Here is a 19,463-nt window from a genome sequence, read left to right as displayed (position 1 = left end):
TCACTGTGAATAAGTGTGACCTTTCGTGAAATATAATCCGGTTATAAAGTTGTAATATATACAGACAATAGTATTTTACAAACGGGCAAGTGTGAATATTGTGCTATATATATATAACCTCATTCAAATGTTTTAAATATATTCTATTCCTTGACAGTAGCTAATTGTGATTATTCTTGTAATATATCGTAGCTCAAATATTTGTTTATGCTAATCTTTTTCTGCTGTTTAGTATGACTATTTGCGCAATATAACCCTTATAAAATGGTTAACACTGACACTAACTATTTATGAAGGTTAATAATTACGCTCTGGGCTATATAACCCATCTCAGGTGGTTAATACTGACATTAGTCTCTTACAGTACTTAAATATAAGTATTCGTGTGATATAATGTGGTTATAATGACTGATACTGCTCTAGTTCTATTGTGGATAAATGTGACTATTCATGTATGTATTATAACCAAGTTAAAATGTTTTATTTTGATGCTAACTCTTCTTAGTTATTAAGCAGGACCCCTCAGGACGTGTGAGAAAATTCGCATTATATGATCCGTTTAAAACGCTTGATATTGGATACAGTATTTTACTATGTGTGACTGTTTCTGCAAGTTAACACATTTAAAAGGTTTTATATTGATACTGGTCATTAGCATTGGTTTATTGTGACTAATACAATCCAGTTAGAATGTCTTATATTAACCTTTATCCTCATGGTGATTAAGCGTGAGTACTTTTTTATATAACTAGGTTAAAATGTATTGACATTAACTCTTTACATTTCTTACGTGCGACTACACAAACAATAAGACCAGCTTAACATTGTTGACAAAAACGTTAGTCCATTGTCGTGCATAACTATAACTATGTGTGTGTAATATAACTTTGTTAAAAAGGTATTTATTCGCTATAGTATTTTACTGTGGACAAATATGATTATCTTTCTATATAAGTCGTTTAAAATGTTTTATAATAACGCCAATTATTGGCAGTGATGAAGGGTGACTGACTACTGGGCAGTATAATCAGGTTAAAATATTTACTATTGGCACTAATTAATTGTGACTATTTTGTAAAATAACTCAGTTAAAATGTTTTATGTTGACTTTAATCCTGTCTATCGGTTAATATGACTATTCGGGCAGTTTTACATTGTTAAAATGGTTTTAGTCAAACTACTTACGTCATTATAATGAAATTTAACACTAGTCCTGTATTGTTGTTAAATATAACTATTTGTACAATATCAATAAGTTTTTACTGTTGCTTATAGCTTGTTTGAATAGTGTAATATAATCCTAGTCATAGAACGCGTTAGCTACACACGAACAGTTATACGGATCTTGAAATTTATGATTAGACAAATGCTTGATTAAAGGATTAATTGTTCTGCGGTTTGTGTTAAACATTCATACATATTTATTTGAAAGTTTTGTGAAAAATATCTTGGAGTGCCACCAGATGAAGCTTATTACGTAAATAATAGTCATAAAACTTTCATTTGATGAGATACTATAGACCAGTGGCTCCCAACCTTTTTTATGCCCCGCACCCCTAAAAAAAATTTAATATGTTCTCGCACCCCTCACAGTAATTATTTATTTAAGAATAAAGGTGAAGGTAGCCAAAACAAATGTTATCTCGCACCCCTGGCTGGGAACCACTGCTATAGATGATTATTAAGTTCATGTGTCAGGGTTGTTTATTTTATCGTCTGGAACAAAATTACTGATATGATTGCTAGACACACCAGTCTCTACAGACGTCAGAAAGTCTAATACTTTTGGTATTTAGTTTGTAATACTGATATGTATCCTATGGAAACAAAAACTTTTCTAAGCTGATATTATCTAGCACTTCATAGAATAATTCAGTATCGTGCAATTTACAAATTAACTTTCCCAATTACTTTGTTGTATAAATAGCTAGTAAATTCAACTAATTGCGTATAATTGAAATATTCTACTAACATCAAGTTATAAGTGTGTTGTCTTTTGATAAATGAACAAATACATGGACGCACGCATGTATATTTATTTTTAAAATTATATTTACGAATAAAAGTATTTCTATTTATCTAAAATTTGTGATAATTAAAAAGTAAAATGACTGACTCAGTTCCATAATTGGAAAGTTTGTTGAACGAGGGTTATCTAAAAGAAGACAGCTAATAACAACCACCAACCCTTAACTCTAAGACAACTTTTGTCACAGGAAATAGTGCGATTTGACTCTCTCTCCTAAAGTGCAGTAAAGGAACGTAAACTTCGGATATACAGTCCGATATGTTAAACATACATTCACACTCAGCTATAAGATAATAATAAACCATGAAATGAAACGTTTTAATTTTTGAAATGAAACACAAATGAAATGAAATAATAAAATTATTATGTATGAAAGTAAAAAAAAAAGAAGTCTTAATTTAGTAGTGTAAGACTAGAGTAAAGTCATCACTATCCACCGTCAACTTTAGGACTACTTTCATCAACGAATAGGGGATTGACGGTCACATTGTAAAGCACACACGGCTGAATGGGGAGGCATGGTTGGTGTGACGGGGAGTCGAACGCCTTAACCACCTGGCCACGGCGGGCCATGAGGTTTGGAAACAGATGTTAAATATGATAGAGATGTATATCTGTAGTACCACCGCGAGGGTCTTACTTTCTCAGATGTCCCATGCTGGTACAGCGGTAAGCCTACGGATTTACAAACCTAAAATCAGGAGTTCGATTCCCTTTGGTTGACTCAGCAAATAGCTCGATGTAGCTTTGTTATAAGAAAATATAATACAACTTTCTCAGGTTTATCTTTACTATGATATACTGTATTTTTTAAGTTAACTCTATTAAAAGTTATCAAATGATTTCCAGTTTTAAAGGCAATTTAACATATGAAGAGAACCAGAACCAATATTAAAATTTAATTGGACATAATCGGTGTAACGGGTTAACTAACAAACAGTTTAAAACAACCACCACAACAACAACAAAAAACAGTTGAAAGTTTGCTGAATGATTTCGCATTCGGTAGAAACAAACTCTTTACTATTGCATACAAGTTTAAATTTTCTCGTTATTTTAGTTAGATTTTAAAAATCCTCAACTGAAAATAATAAACGTGTCTTCGATAAAAGATCAGCTAGAAGTCAAATAAATATAATGCTATAATAAACAATAATCAATGTGAAAATTATTTTTACTGCGCGGTTTTGAATTTGGTAAACTAAACGCGTCATTAGTGCAATTTTATAGTTTAAAACCACAGGAGAAAGTAATTCAATATCAAGTTTTGTTACCGAAATGTATTTTTACGCTCATTAGACCACATACCGTTCAAACTAATATTAATGATTTCTTGATTTCCGCTGTATTTTTTAAAAAATCCTGATGAGCCAGAGATTACCGAAAGTTTTTTGGTGGCCGAATTTTACTGAAAGGACTGTTTTATCTGGGAAAGGTGGATCTTCACATATTTATTGTAATTTCAGTATTTCTGCTCTCTACTGACTTGTTAATACCTTTCAGGTAAATAAATTATTCAAGATGCCTTCATATTTCGCCTATCATTGGCTAAACAAGACAACGTTTCTTCTGTTGATTGGTGGACTGATTTTGACATGTGCACAGGAAGCTTCTGCTAGCAATGATAAAGGTGAGAATTTGAAATCGAATTTAAACATCGTTAACTTTCATGAGTATATTTAAACTGTCGATTCACCGAGTTTACACAATTCTAACTTTGACTATATTCAAACTTTCGATTCAGCTGAATCGACTGATGTTTTCCAAGATGTCCAGTTATAGGCTTGAATCAATGAAATACTTTATATTTTCTCTTCAATATAAAGTGTAAAATATTTTTTAATTAAATAGTTTTTGTAGGTTTGGTTTTGCAAATTACATGAAAAATAAAACTAATGGGCAGTATGTTAAACTTTTATTAAACAATTTTTGTGAAAGTTAATGTTTACCACAACTTTATTTTTCGACATCTGCTAGTTCTTTCTAGTGTCTACTTTGAGATTCACCACTCAATGGCACAGTGATAAATTTGGAGTTTTATATGGCAACTAACAATGCAGTTTATTGTTATCCTGAAAATGGTCTAGGAAGATCGAAACGTTATTTAGTGCTTATCAATAAAAGTGTTAATACCCATACCAGCTGTTCTGAGATACATTTGTATTTGAAGTGAGTTTCTTTTCATCAAGAAGTTCTATTTCTAGCGTTTGTTTACTACTATAAGTTATACTGCATTTCAAGTGCTCTGGAGACGAGTTAAAATACTGTTTATAAGTTTTTATTATTTGGTATTTTGAACACAGGTACAAAATGACATTTAATGTTTTCTCTACTTTAGGAGTTCAAAAGATGGTAAATAACATTGTTTTTAAAGGTTTTTTTGGTGTAGGAGCTCAAAATACTGTAAACAACACTGTTTCTAATGTTATTTTATTGTGCAGGTTTTCAAAAGATTTTAAATAACATTGTTTCTAAAGTTTTTTTTGTTGTAGGAGTTCAGAAGATGGTAAACAATATTATTTCTCATGCTTTTTAGAATAGGGTTTCAAACTACTGCAAACAATACTGTTTCGAATGTTTTCTTTAGTGTCATGGGGTCAAAAAAGGAAAACAATATTGTATGTACTGTTTTTTATTTCTTAATATTATACGCTACTGTAATAGCTCAGATGGCAATAGTACTTACTGTATTATTGTATTTGAATGTTTTAAAATCATGATTTGAGAATGCGATGAACAATTCCGTCTTTAACGTTTTCTTTTCCGCAGAACTCGCATGACTGTTTTTAGTAACAGCTTGGCATACAACAGTTTATAAGCCCAAATATGTGGTCTGTTGATGGTGGAACATACTATTATATTAGCACAATATGCTTCCTTATTCAAGTATTGTTTCTAGATACTATACTATGGTGGAAGATCATAGGATTAGTAGTTCTACTTCCAATTTGTTCGTTGGGAAGTTACAGTAGTACATTTACACCAGTTTTTAAACAAAAGACATATATAAAGATATTTTACGTATAATTACGTTAGTTAATATTTTTCAATATAGTTTTATTTTAGTAGAATTTAACAGTGTTTGTTTCTAGTTAAGCACAAAGTGATATCACGGGCTATCTGTGTTGTGCCCATGTTAGGTATTGAAACACGTTTTCAAGCGTTATAAGCCAACAGACTTACCGCTGTGCTAATAGGAGGGCATAGAATTTACTGACGATAAACACTGTTGAAATAAATCAAATCAAAGGAACAGAGAAATAAAGAGAACTAATTTTAAAATTTATCTTCGCTTTACTTTAGCGACATTTTTGGACCCAAGCAATGGCGACCTCTATTCGGGTTTGTACGCACTTGAACCTTTTCCTCGTATCTTGAGGCAGCTACATCCGGGAAACAGAAGAGATTTGCCATCCTTTCTCTACACACTTCCAGGAAATGACGCTAAGAGAGAAGATTTCAAGAGACCATCATATCATGTGATGGGGTCTGAGTTTCTCGGGAAAAGATCAGTTTCTGAACATGACAACAAAAGGATGGGATCCGAGGTTTTGGGAAAGAGAATGGGATCAGAGTTTTTGGGCAAAAGGATGGGTTCTGAGTTCCTGGGAAAACGAATGGGCTCGGAATTTCTGGGTAAACGTTTGGAAGACTTTAACGATAACTTCAGTGAAGAAGACGACACTGTAGTAGATTACAAAGACAAACGGATGGGTTCAGAATTTCTTGGCAAGAGAATGGGCTCCGAGTTTTTGGGAAAAAGAATGGGATCAGAATTCCTGGGTAGAAGGAAACGAGAAATGCGTCTTCTAATGTCAAGCCGAAGATCGCCGAAAGAGGACTCTTCATTTATGTTATAGGGTATGTTAATAATATGTTTTGAAACATTAATGATTTTATACGAAGTTATTTTCATGTCTTTGCCCACTAATGCATTCAGTTTTAAAATCTTCACATTTCTATTATGTTTTTTACGTTGACTTTGCAACATTTGTGTTACATCTCAGGAGATCATCCCATCACTTCTTCGGAAACATTTTCTCCATTAAAACATTGATGTTTAAAGAGCAGTGGCGTTTTCTTTTTGTTTTCTTGCAAAACTGTCAGTCGAGTGAAAAAACGTAAAGTATATTTAAGCTAGAGATTTATCACCACTACCGTGAATGTAGACCAGCGAATTATACAGATAATCAATATTATGAATACAAACCTTTTACGTTTACAAACAATCGATATCCTGAATGAAGACTCTATAGTTATCAAGTCTATCAATAGCCTGAGTAAAGACTCACTAGTTATGTAGACAATTAACACATCGAATAAAGACCCACTAGTTATGTAGACAATTAACACATCGAATAAAGACCCACTAGTTATGTAGACAATTAATACATTGAATAAAGACCCACTAGTTATGTAGACAATTAATACATTGAATAAAGACCCACTAGTTATGTAGACAATTAATACATTGAATAAAGACCCACTAGTTATGTAGACAATTAATACATTGAATAAAGACCCACTAGTTATGTAGACAATTAACACATCGAATAAAGACCCACTAGTTATGTAGACAATTAATACATTGAATAAAGACCCACTAGTTATGTAGACAATTAACACATTGAATAAAGACCCACTAGTTATGTAGACAATTAATACATTGAATAAAGACCCACTAGTTATGTAGACAATTAACACATCGAATAAAGACCCACTAGTTATGTAGACAATTAATACATTGTATAAAGACCCACTAGTTACATAGTCAGTTGATAGCCTGACTAAAGACATGCTTGTTATGGTGATTGTCAATATTCTGAATAAAGACCTGCTCGATACATAGATAATTATAACCCTGTATAAAGATCCGATAGTTATGTAGACAACTGATATCATGGATAAAGATCTACTAGTTATGTATACAGTTAATACCCTGTATAAAGACTTGTTAATTATGTAGACAGTCAATACCATGAACAAAGACCTGCTAGTCATTTAGACAATTATTACCCTGTTAATTATATAGATAATTAATACCCTTCATAAAGATCTGCTAGTTGTGTAGACAATCAACATCAAGGTATAAGAGTCTGCTGGCTATTCAAACAATGTATAGTATGTATTAAGTCCCGCAAGTTGTCTATACAACTTACAATTACACCTTATCATTATATCTAGGCAATCAATACCCTGTATAAAGACCCCAAGTTTTCTCAGCAAGTAACTATTACTTAACGAAAGGCTTTAGATAGCTTTAATGATCCATAATCTGACTTTGCCGTTAATTTTCCCTCTTCAAGAAAGACAATGGACTCTAACACCCGAAACTCTTTTACTGCTATTAACAATTAAGTAGCTATATTAATAAGAGCTTATTCAAGAAAAAAAAAGTCTTAAAATCGATTTAATTTACTTTAGGGATTGAATAGAAGAACAATGAAGAGCTTTTCAGAATCTCGGACTTTCAATTATTCAGCAAATAATTAACATATCAATAGGAAATAAAATAATATTCCACCTAGGAGTCAAAGCCAAAGCTAGCCGAAAAAGACATTTCCGGCTCATCTTATTGGCTGTGGAATAATTTATAAACGCTTTGTTTATTGAATCAAGACTTTTCATAAAAAAACACATAATAAAAACAAGAAGTTTCTGAAGTTATTAAACTATTAAATATGTAACCTTGAGCGATAATACGTATAATATAAATATCATGCAAATAATACTCAGCTGGGGCGTGTGCAGACGAAATGAGTTGAAAAAATATTTTTATCAGTTTCAGTCGTTCAAAACTACAGTATCAAATAAGTGCTAAGTGAAACAAACCGATGAAGGTTGAGTAGTGGAAAAGCATCCGCTTCAGCACACAATTTTTATAAAACTAACAGTTATAACTTTAAATTATTCTGAATCAGCTATGTAGAGTTAGTAATTCAGTGGCGTACAATAATAACAGCTGAAATTAAGCAACTGGAACAATGTGCTTAAAAGTCTCTGCTAACCTGTTTTATCTACCCAGCTACTTATCTTGTAAAGATAACCTTATATGTGCATAAGCTAACTAATTGTACATTTATTTAAAATTACCCGTTCAAGTTTGAGTTTCGACAACTACAAATGATGTTAAATAAATGTAAATTAATTTAGTTTGAAGACATATACAACATAAACAATACTGCTTAAGTTCCAAGTCAGTTAATTTATTTTCAACTGAACGCTAGAGTAGCGGTATTATTTTAATGTCTTCATTTCTCATAAGAACACCCAACACATTTTTATGTGCATATAAGTAATTTTTAGAGTATGATACTTTTGTTACGTACATTAGTAGATAGCGTTTAATCATTTTTTACTACTCTAAATGTAGTGCATGGAGTACTTAACACTATACACACGTAACAACTGTTGTTTCAAGAGATTTATAGATTTTAAAAGTTATTTTATTTATTTTTCGCACGAATAATCTTTATTGTTTTTGCATTTTACACTGCAAATTTTATTATTTTGTTACAAAAGTGATTCATCAGTAACGTTTCAAATAAACCCGAGGCTATTTTGACTTGGGAACGTGTAATCAAAACTAATTAATTCACACTGCACACTATCAGATATCTTTTAAATTCAATTAGGTACGAATAAGCAAATAAATCAACTATGAAAAAAACAACAACAGTAAATTGCCTCGAATATATTAAAGTGTAACAGCTTTGAGCAAGAATTCGATATCAGCCATTTGGAATATTTAAATATTAATTTTACCGATACAGTTCCTTTGTTTATATATCTTTATTTTTCACGTCATTCTCAGTCCAGACCAACCAACTGGAAACTCACGATGATTGAAACAAGAATCCATTCTATTCATCAAGTAAGTCCAGTTCTACTTTTTATTGGGAACTTGAAACATGTTCGGTTATATCCTTTCTTTCCACGCCCTACCATGGTCAGGTGGTTAAGGCGGTTGACTCCTAACCTGAAGGTTACGGGCTGGAATCTCTCTTGCACTAAATATGCTCGCTCTTTCATCTGTGGGGTAACGGTTACTCTCACTATTTGTTGGTAAAAGAGTAGCCCAAGCGTTGGCGGTGAGTGGTGATAATTAGTTACTTTATACTGCTAAATTAGGGATGGCTAGCGCACATAGCCCTCATGTAGTTACGCGCAAAATTAAAAAAACAAACAAGCAGCTATGTTTTTTTATTAAGAAAACAAACTAAGTTCAGTTATATCTTTTATTATAAATATACCAAATAAGTTTAGTTTTACATTTTGTTATAAATACCAAGTAATTAAAATTAACTTCCGATCAAAGGAAACTATGTACATACAGGGAAACTATACATCAATCTTACAATCAATAGAGCTAATTAAAAATATGTTTGTACTTATGTAGTGTACAATGCATTATTTAATTAGTTTGTTACTTTCGCTTTTAACTATATTTTCGGCCGTAAACCCAATAATATCTCACGAGGTTCGCGAAGCTTAGAATATTTAGTTTAGTTCCAAATACTTATATTAAACTAACAATGCAAAACATTCTTTATAATAAAATTACAATGAAAAACGCTAAACGAAAATTAAAAGTAATGACATTCCATACAGTAAATGATATGATAAATTTTGTTAACAATGAATACACATTCATTATTACTTATTACATTACTACTTATCTAACTCAATTTTTCCACGACAGCACGTAAAGCAGAAACGGGAACTGTCTGCTTCAAGTACAGTCGTAGAATAAAATTGTTTTTAAATCTGATCTTAGTTTATGTTTTGTTTACTTCTTTTCTGCTTTTTTGATCAACGAATATTGATTAAGCCATCCCTATAGTGTTGTTGTTTCAGAGGCGAGTGACGTCTGTATTCGACACTTGTTGATTATGAAATTATTCTGAATATCTAGCAATAACTTTATCACGGTAAAATAAAAAACTGAAGAAAACAAAATTAATGAAAAATTAAAAATTTTCCTTTGTTGCCCATGAAAATATAACAATGTGAAATGTATTACAAAGGAAACGATTTGCTAAATATAATATATGGTGCGTATAACAAACTAAATAACTCTTACTTAAGCATCTACTGTAACAAACACGTAGGGCTGGCCATAAAAGTAATCAATTACTTTAAATATTCTACAGACGTTTAAAAGGAAACGTGATAAGCCTCTAGAAAAGAGAAAAATGCAAGAATACTAGAAAACATGGCAAAGAGAACTTGTGTAATTAAACTAATAATGTACCGTCGTCTATATATATCAAGGACAGAAATCTGTGTCTGTTTATTTGTTATCCAACTACTCAGAGGTCACTTGGCCAATTTCAACCAAACTTTGTCGGATGATAGGTTGGAACAAGTGGCACGTTATTGGGGTTTCACAATTACTCCATCACATTCCTGCTGTTATTGAGAGTTTATTATTTTTTATTTAAATTAACAATAATCACATTCATAGGTGGCACCACGTCCTTATATATACAGAAAAAGTTTATTAAATTTTCTATAGCTCAAAATACACGAAGGATGGGAAGAGGATACAGAAACGTGTTATATATATATATGTATATATCAGAGTGTGAACTAGTATTCTCTATGGTTTGTTTGTTTGTTTTTTGAATTTCGCACAAAGCTACTCGAGGGCTATCTGCGCTAGCCGTCCCTAATTTAGCAGTGTAAGGCTAGAGGGAAGGCAGCTAGTCATTACCACCCACCGCCAACTCTTGGGCTACCCTTTTACCAACGTATAGTGGGAGTGACCGTCACATTATAACGCCCCCACGGTTGAAAGGGCGAGCATGTTTGGCGCGACGCGGGCGCGAACCCGCGACCCTCGGATTACGAGTCGCACGCCTTAACACGCTTGGCCATGCCGGGCCGTGTTCTCTATGGAGGATTGCAATTAAAAAAAAAATAGTCGCCACTAATATAATGATACATAAACTTAGCTGAAGTTTCTATTCTAACAGCCACAATAAAGGTGATATAAAGAGACTTTTCTTGAGTTATTTTCTATTTTGATATGTAACCTTTCAACTTCGGCCCACAAGACACTTTTGCGGCCAATGGTTTCCAATCAATTAACCGTGTGAAACAGTGTGAAAGAGTCCCGCGCTTGTAGAGCGGTAAGTCTACGGACTTACAACGCTAAAATCTGGAGTTAGATTCACTTAGCAGATAGCCCGATGTGGCGTTACCATAAGAAAAAAACACACCCACTGTGAAAGGACATTAAGAGTTGGTTATTTAAAGAGAGTAACCGAAAGCATCCCTACAACCACTACTTCTGTCGCTACCTCTTAATACAAACTCACCCTGACCATTGCACAATATGTACATACTGAATTTTTAAAACTTATACAAAACATTTGATTAGGTAATAATAAACACTGTAAAAGTATGTTATGTTATAAATATATTGTGTGAAAGTCAGAACTTTTGTATTATTTGCCATAGCATCCACTCTCACAGTTTTGAAATTCATAAAACGGACAAAGGACGTGTAACTCAACTTGTACTATGTATACGGAGCTGTTTGTTTGTTTTTTCCCAACAGTGTGATTGACCGTGACTGTAAACGGCCCCATGTCTGAAAGAACAAGGATGCTTAGTATGACGGGAGATTCGGACCTTCGACTCTCAGATTACGAGTCGAGCGCCCTAAACACTTGGCCATGCCTGGCCGACGGAAATATTATACAGTTAGCATTAAATAAATAAATATATATATAATACTAAGTTAAACTAAATGAATGTAGAAACCAATGATTGTCAATATATTAAAACCTCTCATTATTTTCACAGGAATCATAAAGTAGACGTGGAATTTTTAAAATATCACGATTTTCTATAAAACCTTTAAACACATAATCAGTAGCAAGAATATTGCTGATTTTCTCACATATTTTATGTTTGATTTTTACAATAAGATAACGGAAAATTAGAGCCTGTTTGTAAGTTCTACCTATAAAATCTTGTAATGATGCACACACGTTATATTGTAACTAATAATCTTAGAGTAGTCGTCACTGTAACAAAATTTATTCGAGAATAATTGTATTAAGAAATGGAAAGTTTATGACCTTAAATTTGAAATGTCACTTGTATTCAAGACTTTAAACTTGAGTCTTCGGTTAGTGAATCTGATATATACAACCAGATAATGTACCCTTTTTTTAAATGATAAAGTTTTTTTCTAGAACGAACTCAGGTGAATAACTTTCTACGACTGTTGGAAGACATGTTGGCTACAATGCAAATATATTATCAAATAAAAAAGAAAATCAAACCATAACCTGCAAAAATCCACTTAACGTGAAACAGTGATGATTTTTGTAAATGGCATTGTCAGAGAAAATTCTGTGTTTACTGACGTAGAGCATTAATCTACCCGTTATCGAATGATTTTGAAATTAGCGATAAAAGAATTTTAGTCTTATCAATAGGAAGACTGGTGTAAAGATTACGGAAATTAAACGTTCCTATTGTTTTAGCTTCAAAGCATTTAATGTTCTCTTTACATTCAAAAGAAATTACTAATGATAATGAATGGATTGGTATCTATATTTGATAATACTGCAGCATTTTTTCGAGGTTTTTTCTTTTTTTCTAACTATTTCACATCAATAAGAACTGATCGTTTCTTGGATATAATTGTTTTGTGTTATTTTTTAGCCGTTATAATAAACCTATAATTTAGGAATCCAAAATATTTTAAGTATAACACTGTTTAATTTAACCAAATGTTTGGCAAAATTTGATAGAACTGGAACAAGTGTATTTGTGGTGGTTACGTATATTCAAATTAAACCCTATTTCATTATATCAGTCATAATATAATTTTTTTACAGGTGAAAATAAAGAAATTACCTATTTTGTTTACAGCAGTGAAGGCGTTTCTACCAAGTAAATACTTTAAATGCTTAATATCTTATATCTTACCAATAACATGTTTATTGGTAGTGGTTGGCCGGCGTGGTTAGGGCGTGAGAGTTGCAGGTTCGAATCTCCGTCACACCAAATATATTTTATCTTTCAACTGTGGGCACATTAGAATGTGACGATCAATCCCACTATTTGTTGAAAAGTTGGAGGTGGGTGGTGATGACTAGCTGCCTTCCTTGTAGTCTTACACTGCTAAATTAGGGATGGCTAGCGCAGATAACACTCGTGTAGCTTTGAAAAAAATTATAAAACAAACAAAGTAATATTGTAATTCTTCGGGAATATGCGTCTTTAACTTATTTAATCAGATTCTGAGTATGATCGCTTTTAAATTTTCTTTTTTACTTCATACAAAATATAATGGTGATGTACTAATTATGCTTTTGGTGCGTTTCGAATTAATTCTGGACATTTATGGAATTTTAGATCTTTATTTATAAATAGTGGTATATGCTAGTTATTCATGATATCAAGGTTACCGGTGAGCATGTGATTAATGGGAGAATCAGTGTAAGGGAATGTATTACATCCGCATTTAATTATGCTCAAATCTTCCTTGGATATGTTATTTAACATATTATATCACTGCAAATATCTCTCCTACAAGTATAGCTGATAGATAGGTATTTAATTCTGAAAGTGTTAGGTACTTAATGTTGTATAGAAGTGTTTCTAATTACTGATTATAATTTAAGTAGTTCCATACTTCTGTCGATAAACGGAACTACAAGCTAGGTTTATCCTTATATTCATTAGTTGTTGTTTTAGGCTTAGGTTCTCACAAGTAGCAAATGATAGTTAGTTTAAACTTTCCATCAAAGTTGACACATTTCTCTGTGTTAGATTGAACAAAGTTAAGTTTATTAACTGATAGCTCTAGAAAGGTAATGTACACAATTCTGAGACACTTTGTTTGATAAACTTCTAGGACGGTTCTTAATAAAATTTCTTGTTTGTTCTGTGTTTGCTTATTTAACTATATGACCGAGTTTTAAGCAATTGAGTTAAATACGGATTATTCAAAAATTGGCAGCATCGAGAAAAAATTAAATTTACTTTGAATTCAGTCGTTAAGTTTGTAGAGATTCTACTGATGATTATGACCAGTTCTACTGATGATTATAACCAGTTCTACTGATGATTATGACCAGTTCTACTGATGATTATAACCAGTTCTACTGATGATTATAACCAGTTCTACTGATGATTATGACCAGTTCTACTGATGATTATAACCAGTTCTACTGATGATTATGACCAGTTCTACTGATGATTATAACCGGTTCTACTGATGATTATAACCAGTTCTACTTCTTCTTGACATAAATAAATGTCACTATGTATGTGTGTTTGTTCCTTATATGTTTCCAAATTTCTTGATCACTCAACATCTAATTTGACATAGTGATACAGGATGACAAGAGGAAGGTTGTGAAGTGGTGGGTGGTTTTGGACCCCAATATTATATTAAAAACTAATAAAAACACAATTTACTATCCTTTGTTTAAACGAGGTTTTATCTCACCAGTCTAATGAACGGGTACTCCAGCTAATTATGAATACCCTGAAGTTCAGTTCTGTTTGTTATTACGATTACAAATTCAGTTCGACTTCTTTTTATGAATATAAACTTAAGGCCAGTTCTAATTTTTATTATGAAAACATTGAAGGGTTAGTTCTGTTTGTTATTACGATTACAAAGAAAATTCAGTTCTAATTCTTGTTATGAAAACACTGAAGGGTTAGTTGTGTTTGTTATTACGATTACAAAATAAATTTAGTTCTACTCATTGTTATGAATACAAAGTAAGACCTGTTCTAAATCTTATTATGAAAACACTGAAGGTACAGTTCTGTTTGTTATTATTATTACGAAATAACTGAGCGTACGAAAAACTTAAACGTATACTTTTCATGTTTCATTAGCACTAAGCCTGGGGCCCAGCATGGCTAGGTGGTTAGGGCGCTCGACTAACAGTCTATAGGTCGCGGGTTCTAGTTCCTTGGTCAATCACACTATTCATTGGTCAAAGAGTTACCCAAGGGTTGGAGGTGGGTGGTGGTGATTAGTTGCTTTCCTTCTAGTCTTACATCGCTAAATTTGGGACGGCTAGCGCAAATAGTACTAGCGTGGCTTTGTGCGTAATTCAAAACAAGCGAATACTAAGCCTGGCAGGACTTGGTCATTTGACTGGTGGAATCACAAACTGAGAGATAAAATTTCGTCACCGAAGACCAACCATTTCTATCGAGGGGACATGAAAATTTGAGGTGAATCCCCCTATTCGTTGGTAATGAGTAGCCCAAAAATGGTTAAGTCGCTGTTTTTCCTATAGTCTATCCCTTTAAAATTAGGGTTTGGTAGAGCTGCTATCTTTTCATTAGCTTTGCGAGAAATTCAACAGTCAAATAAAATCCACTGCTGTTGTGGATTTTAATCCTTCAACGCAATGTTTTCTTTTGTTGGTATCGGATTTAGGTCTTATTGACATGGAAGGATCAGGGACAGTTTGACCTCTTCCTCTGTTACTGCTTTGATCGGGGCTTCTACAGATTTCTTTCTTTTTGTTTCGTTACTTTAATTCTCTTTCATGGCCATATGTATGAATTTTATCCAATGCGTGACATAAGCTAAGTTCTGGTATGGAGTGACTTTATTTTATTTGACTTTAGATATTTCATTATTTATTTGTGAAATATAGGAACTGAAGAATGTTCAAATGATGTGTGATGTCACAGGTATGAAGTATTGTTGAGCTGTTTCTATTAAGAGTATGATACAGTGTGTACTGTTCAGTAAAATACATTAATTTATTTTTAATGGCTTCGAAGATAGAATTTGTTTCGGTTACAAATGTATTTGATTGTTGCTTTTCTGTGGTTGGGCTTTTGTTGTATCTTTGAATTGTATTGTTGGTTTTTGCTTTTGTGGTTGTTCTGCCTCAGCATAAGCGCTCAATGTAGTCCGTGAAGGTGCATTCTATGTAGCTGTTAGAGGTAGTAGTGGTGTTTTTCTGTTAGAGTTTAATTATAGATTTGGTATTTTGTCTGAGTTTGCTTTGAATTATTGTGTGCTTTGTGTATTCTTGTTTCCATGTCCTTATTATTTAAGACATCCTTTATAATTAATTATGTGTTGTTGTTGGAAGGCACAGCATTATGGGTTGCTACTTTTCTTGGGCATTCTGAGTTAAAAAGGTCTCCATCACATCGTGGGACAGATTTATATCAACATGTTCGTATCATTGACAGTTATAACCCCGGGTTACAACTACAGCGGATGTTTTTCTATACATGTTCATCATAAACACCATCTTCATCAGGATTCAGTTCGTATTTGGGATCACGGGGAGGGGAGGAGCAGGCTCAGCATAGGCCTCTTTCCCACCTCTCAGGTTATTTTGCTTGAATCCCAGGTAACAACCCTCGTTACTTTGTTGTTTCATTACTTACAGTATGTTACATTTTGCACATTGTCTGTAGCTTAAATTAACATACCATCTTTGTGCCATGTCCAATTCAAGGTGTAATATTAACTCGTATTTTTTCATTGAGTTATAACGTTCCGTTGTTATAAATTTAAGCGCTATGTTGTGTCACAATGTTTCGCTGTTTTAAACGTACACCGTATGTTCTCACGTTGAGTTATACTATTCCGTTGTCTTAAACGTACACAGTATGTTTACTTGCTGAGTTAAGGTATTCCAGTGTTTAAATGGTGACTCAGGTGAAATTTCAACGTCTCAAAGTCAACTTTCAAAAGCTATTTTCTTCATGAAATACTATAGTGTTGCAGATGTTATATTCACAGGAAATATTAGAGAACAAAAGTTTTAAACTGTCAAAAAAATATCTGAACTATACATTTTTTACAAAAAAGTAGCTGGTATAGATATATATACATACATACGTAAGGTTTAGTGCAATTTATTAAAAGTTTGTTTGTTTTGGAATTTCGCACAAAGCTACTCGAGGGCTATCTGTGCTAGCCGTCCCTAATTTAGCAGTGTAAGACTAGAGGGAAGGCAGCTAGTCATCACCACCCGCCGCCAACTCTTGGGCTACCCTTTTACCAACGAATAGTGGGATTGACCGTCATATATAACGCTCCCACGGCTGGGAGGGCGAGCATGTTTGGCGCGACGGGGATACGAACCCGCGACCCTCAGATTACGAGTAGCACGCCTTAACGCACTAGGCCATGCCAGGCCTCCGCAATTTATAAAAAAATTATTAAAAATACGCAAACAAAAACATCACGAGACAAACACAGCTGTTATGAAATAGCCTAAACTGAAATGAATGTATCAGGTCTATATTTTGGTTCTGTATTAAATCTATTTGTATGTATGTACATTTCATAAATTATGATTTAATATATAACAGTTGACGTGTTTAAAGTCTTACAAAGATTCCATCTATGCCTTCTTTTTTTTATCTGTATATAACCTGGAAAAGATTTTAAACAAGTCTTCTTACAAAGTACGTTTTAAAACATTTCATACATTGTACATACGTATTTTGTCCTCTACACTATGCATTCTAAAAGTTTTCATATAATAAGATAGCTAGATGTTTGATCTTTTGAGTGGATATTGATTCAATAAAAGTTAGTTTTATAACAGTACATGGTTTAAAATAAAACTAGCGTTATTGTAAATTGTTTTTTTTAAATTTACAATATCAAATCAATATTTTTGCTAGCTACATTTTCGATTTTCTATAAATATGATCAGCTAAATACGTTTCCTAAAACTTATACTTTAAATGCGTGTTATCGTTCGTTGCGAAACGCAATCTTTTATTTTGTCCATTCAAAACTTCAGATTTAAAAATGTATTTTCTTCGTTAAATCTTCAGTTTATGCCTTTCTAACCCAGCAATTTTTCAATATCTTTGTTCAAACAATATTTATTTGCCACCAAGTTTGATTTCCTATTTGTAAGATTTATTAATTCTCAGATATACAATGCTGTCAATGTTTCGTAAAATGTGTGAGCTCAAATTAACTTTAAGATGTTATAGAAATATAAAATATTGTTTGAAGGCATAATGTAGAATTTCTTGTTTTTGTCAGATCCAGACGAATTCCACCATCTTAATCTTCAGAGCGAGCTGAACATACGTGGTTACAATTAATTATAAAATTTCCAAAACAGAGAAAGTCCTTCAATGAACATAGAAGAGTTTTAAATTTAATTTATATAAACTCATGAAAGGTGGCCAGTGGACCCAAAGAAGATAACACCCATATTTTTCGAGGTCCCGGATAAGTGTATTAATTTTCTTGAGGTCATCGAATAAATTAAAAGAAACTGATGTAATTAAGTTTACACGGTTCGGATACAGATCAAATAAAGACATATCATCTATGAAACTTCTAATAGCCTAAAAATGTTATATATTTTAATACAGAAACTTAGTTAAAGAAATATTATCCAAAACTCGTTCTTCTTCCAACATATACAGGTAAAATGCATTTGATGATAAGTTTGTAACTGTAATAATAAATAATAAATAATAAATAATAATGTATCAATATCGTTTTAAATATAAGATGTAAAAAGTAGGAGATTGTAGAAAAGTAGGTCAAGGACTATTTTATTAAAATGTATTAAAGATATGTAATGAAACTGAAATACGCGTTCTGGATTTGTTGTTTGGGAGTAAGGATCTAGTTTTAATCTGGCATTTATTTCCTGCCTTTGTGGGTTACTAAAATATTAGTTTCTAAACCTGGATTTACATGTTTACTATAAACCACACCTTTAACATTAGATTTAATACACCAGATTCTACAGTAATGGTATTATAAGTAGAATTAACTGTTTTAATCAGAATTCTTCAGATGTAAAGCAATTAGAAATAAAACGTGTTTCAAAAAATTTCCTGTTTACTTTGCTTACATTATATGCTTTAATATTATGGATATACCGTGAGTAAAGTTTTTCACCACCAATCAGTTATGGATAATATGCCTTAAATCCGCCACAACAAATATCATCAATGAGATATTTGCGTTGGCACTAGAATTGTACATATAGAACATTTTGAATCATCATTCAACTAACTTCTAACAGAATTAAAAATATATAGGGTATATATTTATATATATCATAAAATGTAGTAATAATATCGCCAGCTTAACGTAGAGCGTTAATAAAGTAAGCTGTTTAATATTTTAACCTCACTAATATCATCAGTATAGCTTGTATTCCACAACGTAAGGTATTGAAATTTTAATCAAACAGGTATCACCAGTGTAGCTTTGATTCTGTAATATAAGTTATTTAATATCCCAACCATACTGTTATAGTGTAACGGGCAGCCTGTTTGGTTTAACTTTTCACTCCTTAAAAAGAAATTTATTTGGATTTTGGATTGTGCTGTCGTGAGTAGAGCACACAACTTACCAACTCAAGGAAGCTTACGTGTAGACAAAAGAACTCACATAGAGGCAATTGAGTACAAATCAAATAAC

General features: G+C 32.5%; 1 protein-coding gene across 2 annotated transcripts in view; it reads left to right on the top strand.

Annotated features, from left to right (window-relative positions):
- Window positions 1-18,852, top strand: part of LOC143250538 (uncharacterized) — a 36,681-nt gene extending 17,829 nt beyond the window's left edge. The window contains exons 2-5 of one of the 2 annotated variants that reach the window (XR_013028230.1): window positions 3,533-3,659; window positions 5,333-5,890; window positions 8,844-8,903; window positions 18,060-18,852. Coding sequence is in view for 1 of the 2 variants with exons in the window: in XM_076501235.1 (XP_076357350.1) it covers window positions 3,551-3,659; window positions 5,333-5,889 (666 nt within the window). In the remaining variant the exon portion in view is untranslated. The remainder of the gene's footprint in view (window positions 1-3,532; window positions 3,660-5,332; window positions 5,891-8,843; window positions 8,904-18,059) is intronic. The other variant, XM_076501235.1, reaches the window with a different exon arrangement.
- Window positions 18,853-19,463: the final 611 nt, after the last annotated feature.

The sequence above is a fragment of the Tachypleus tridentatus genome, chromosome 5 (assembly GCF_004210375.1).
Source record: "Tachypleus tridentatus isolate NWPU-2018 chromosome 5, ASM421037v1, whole genome shotgun sequence".
NCBI classification, from domain to species: Eukaryota; Metazoa; Arthropoda; class Merostomata; order Xiphosura; family Limulidae; genus Tachypleus; species Tachypleus tridentatus.
This window is presented reverse-complemented; position numbering and strand designations above follow the sequence as displayed.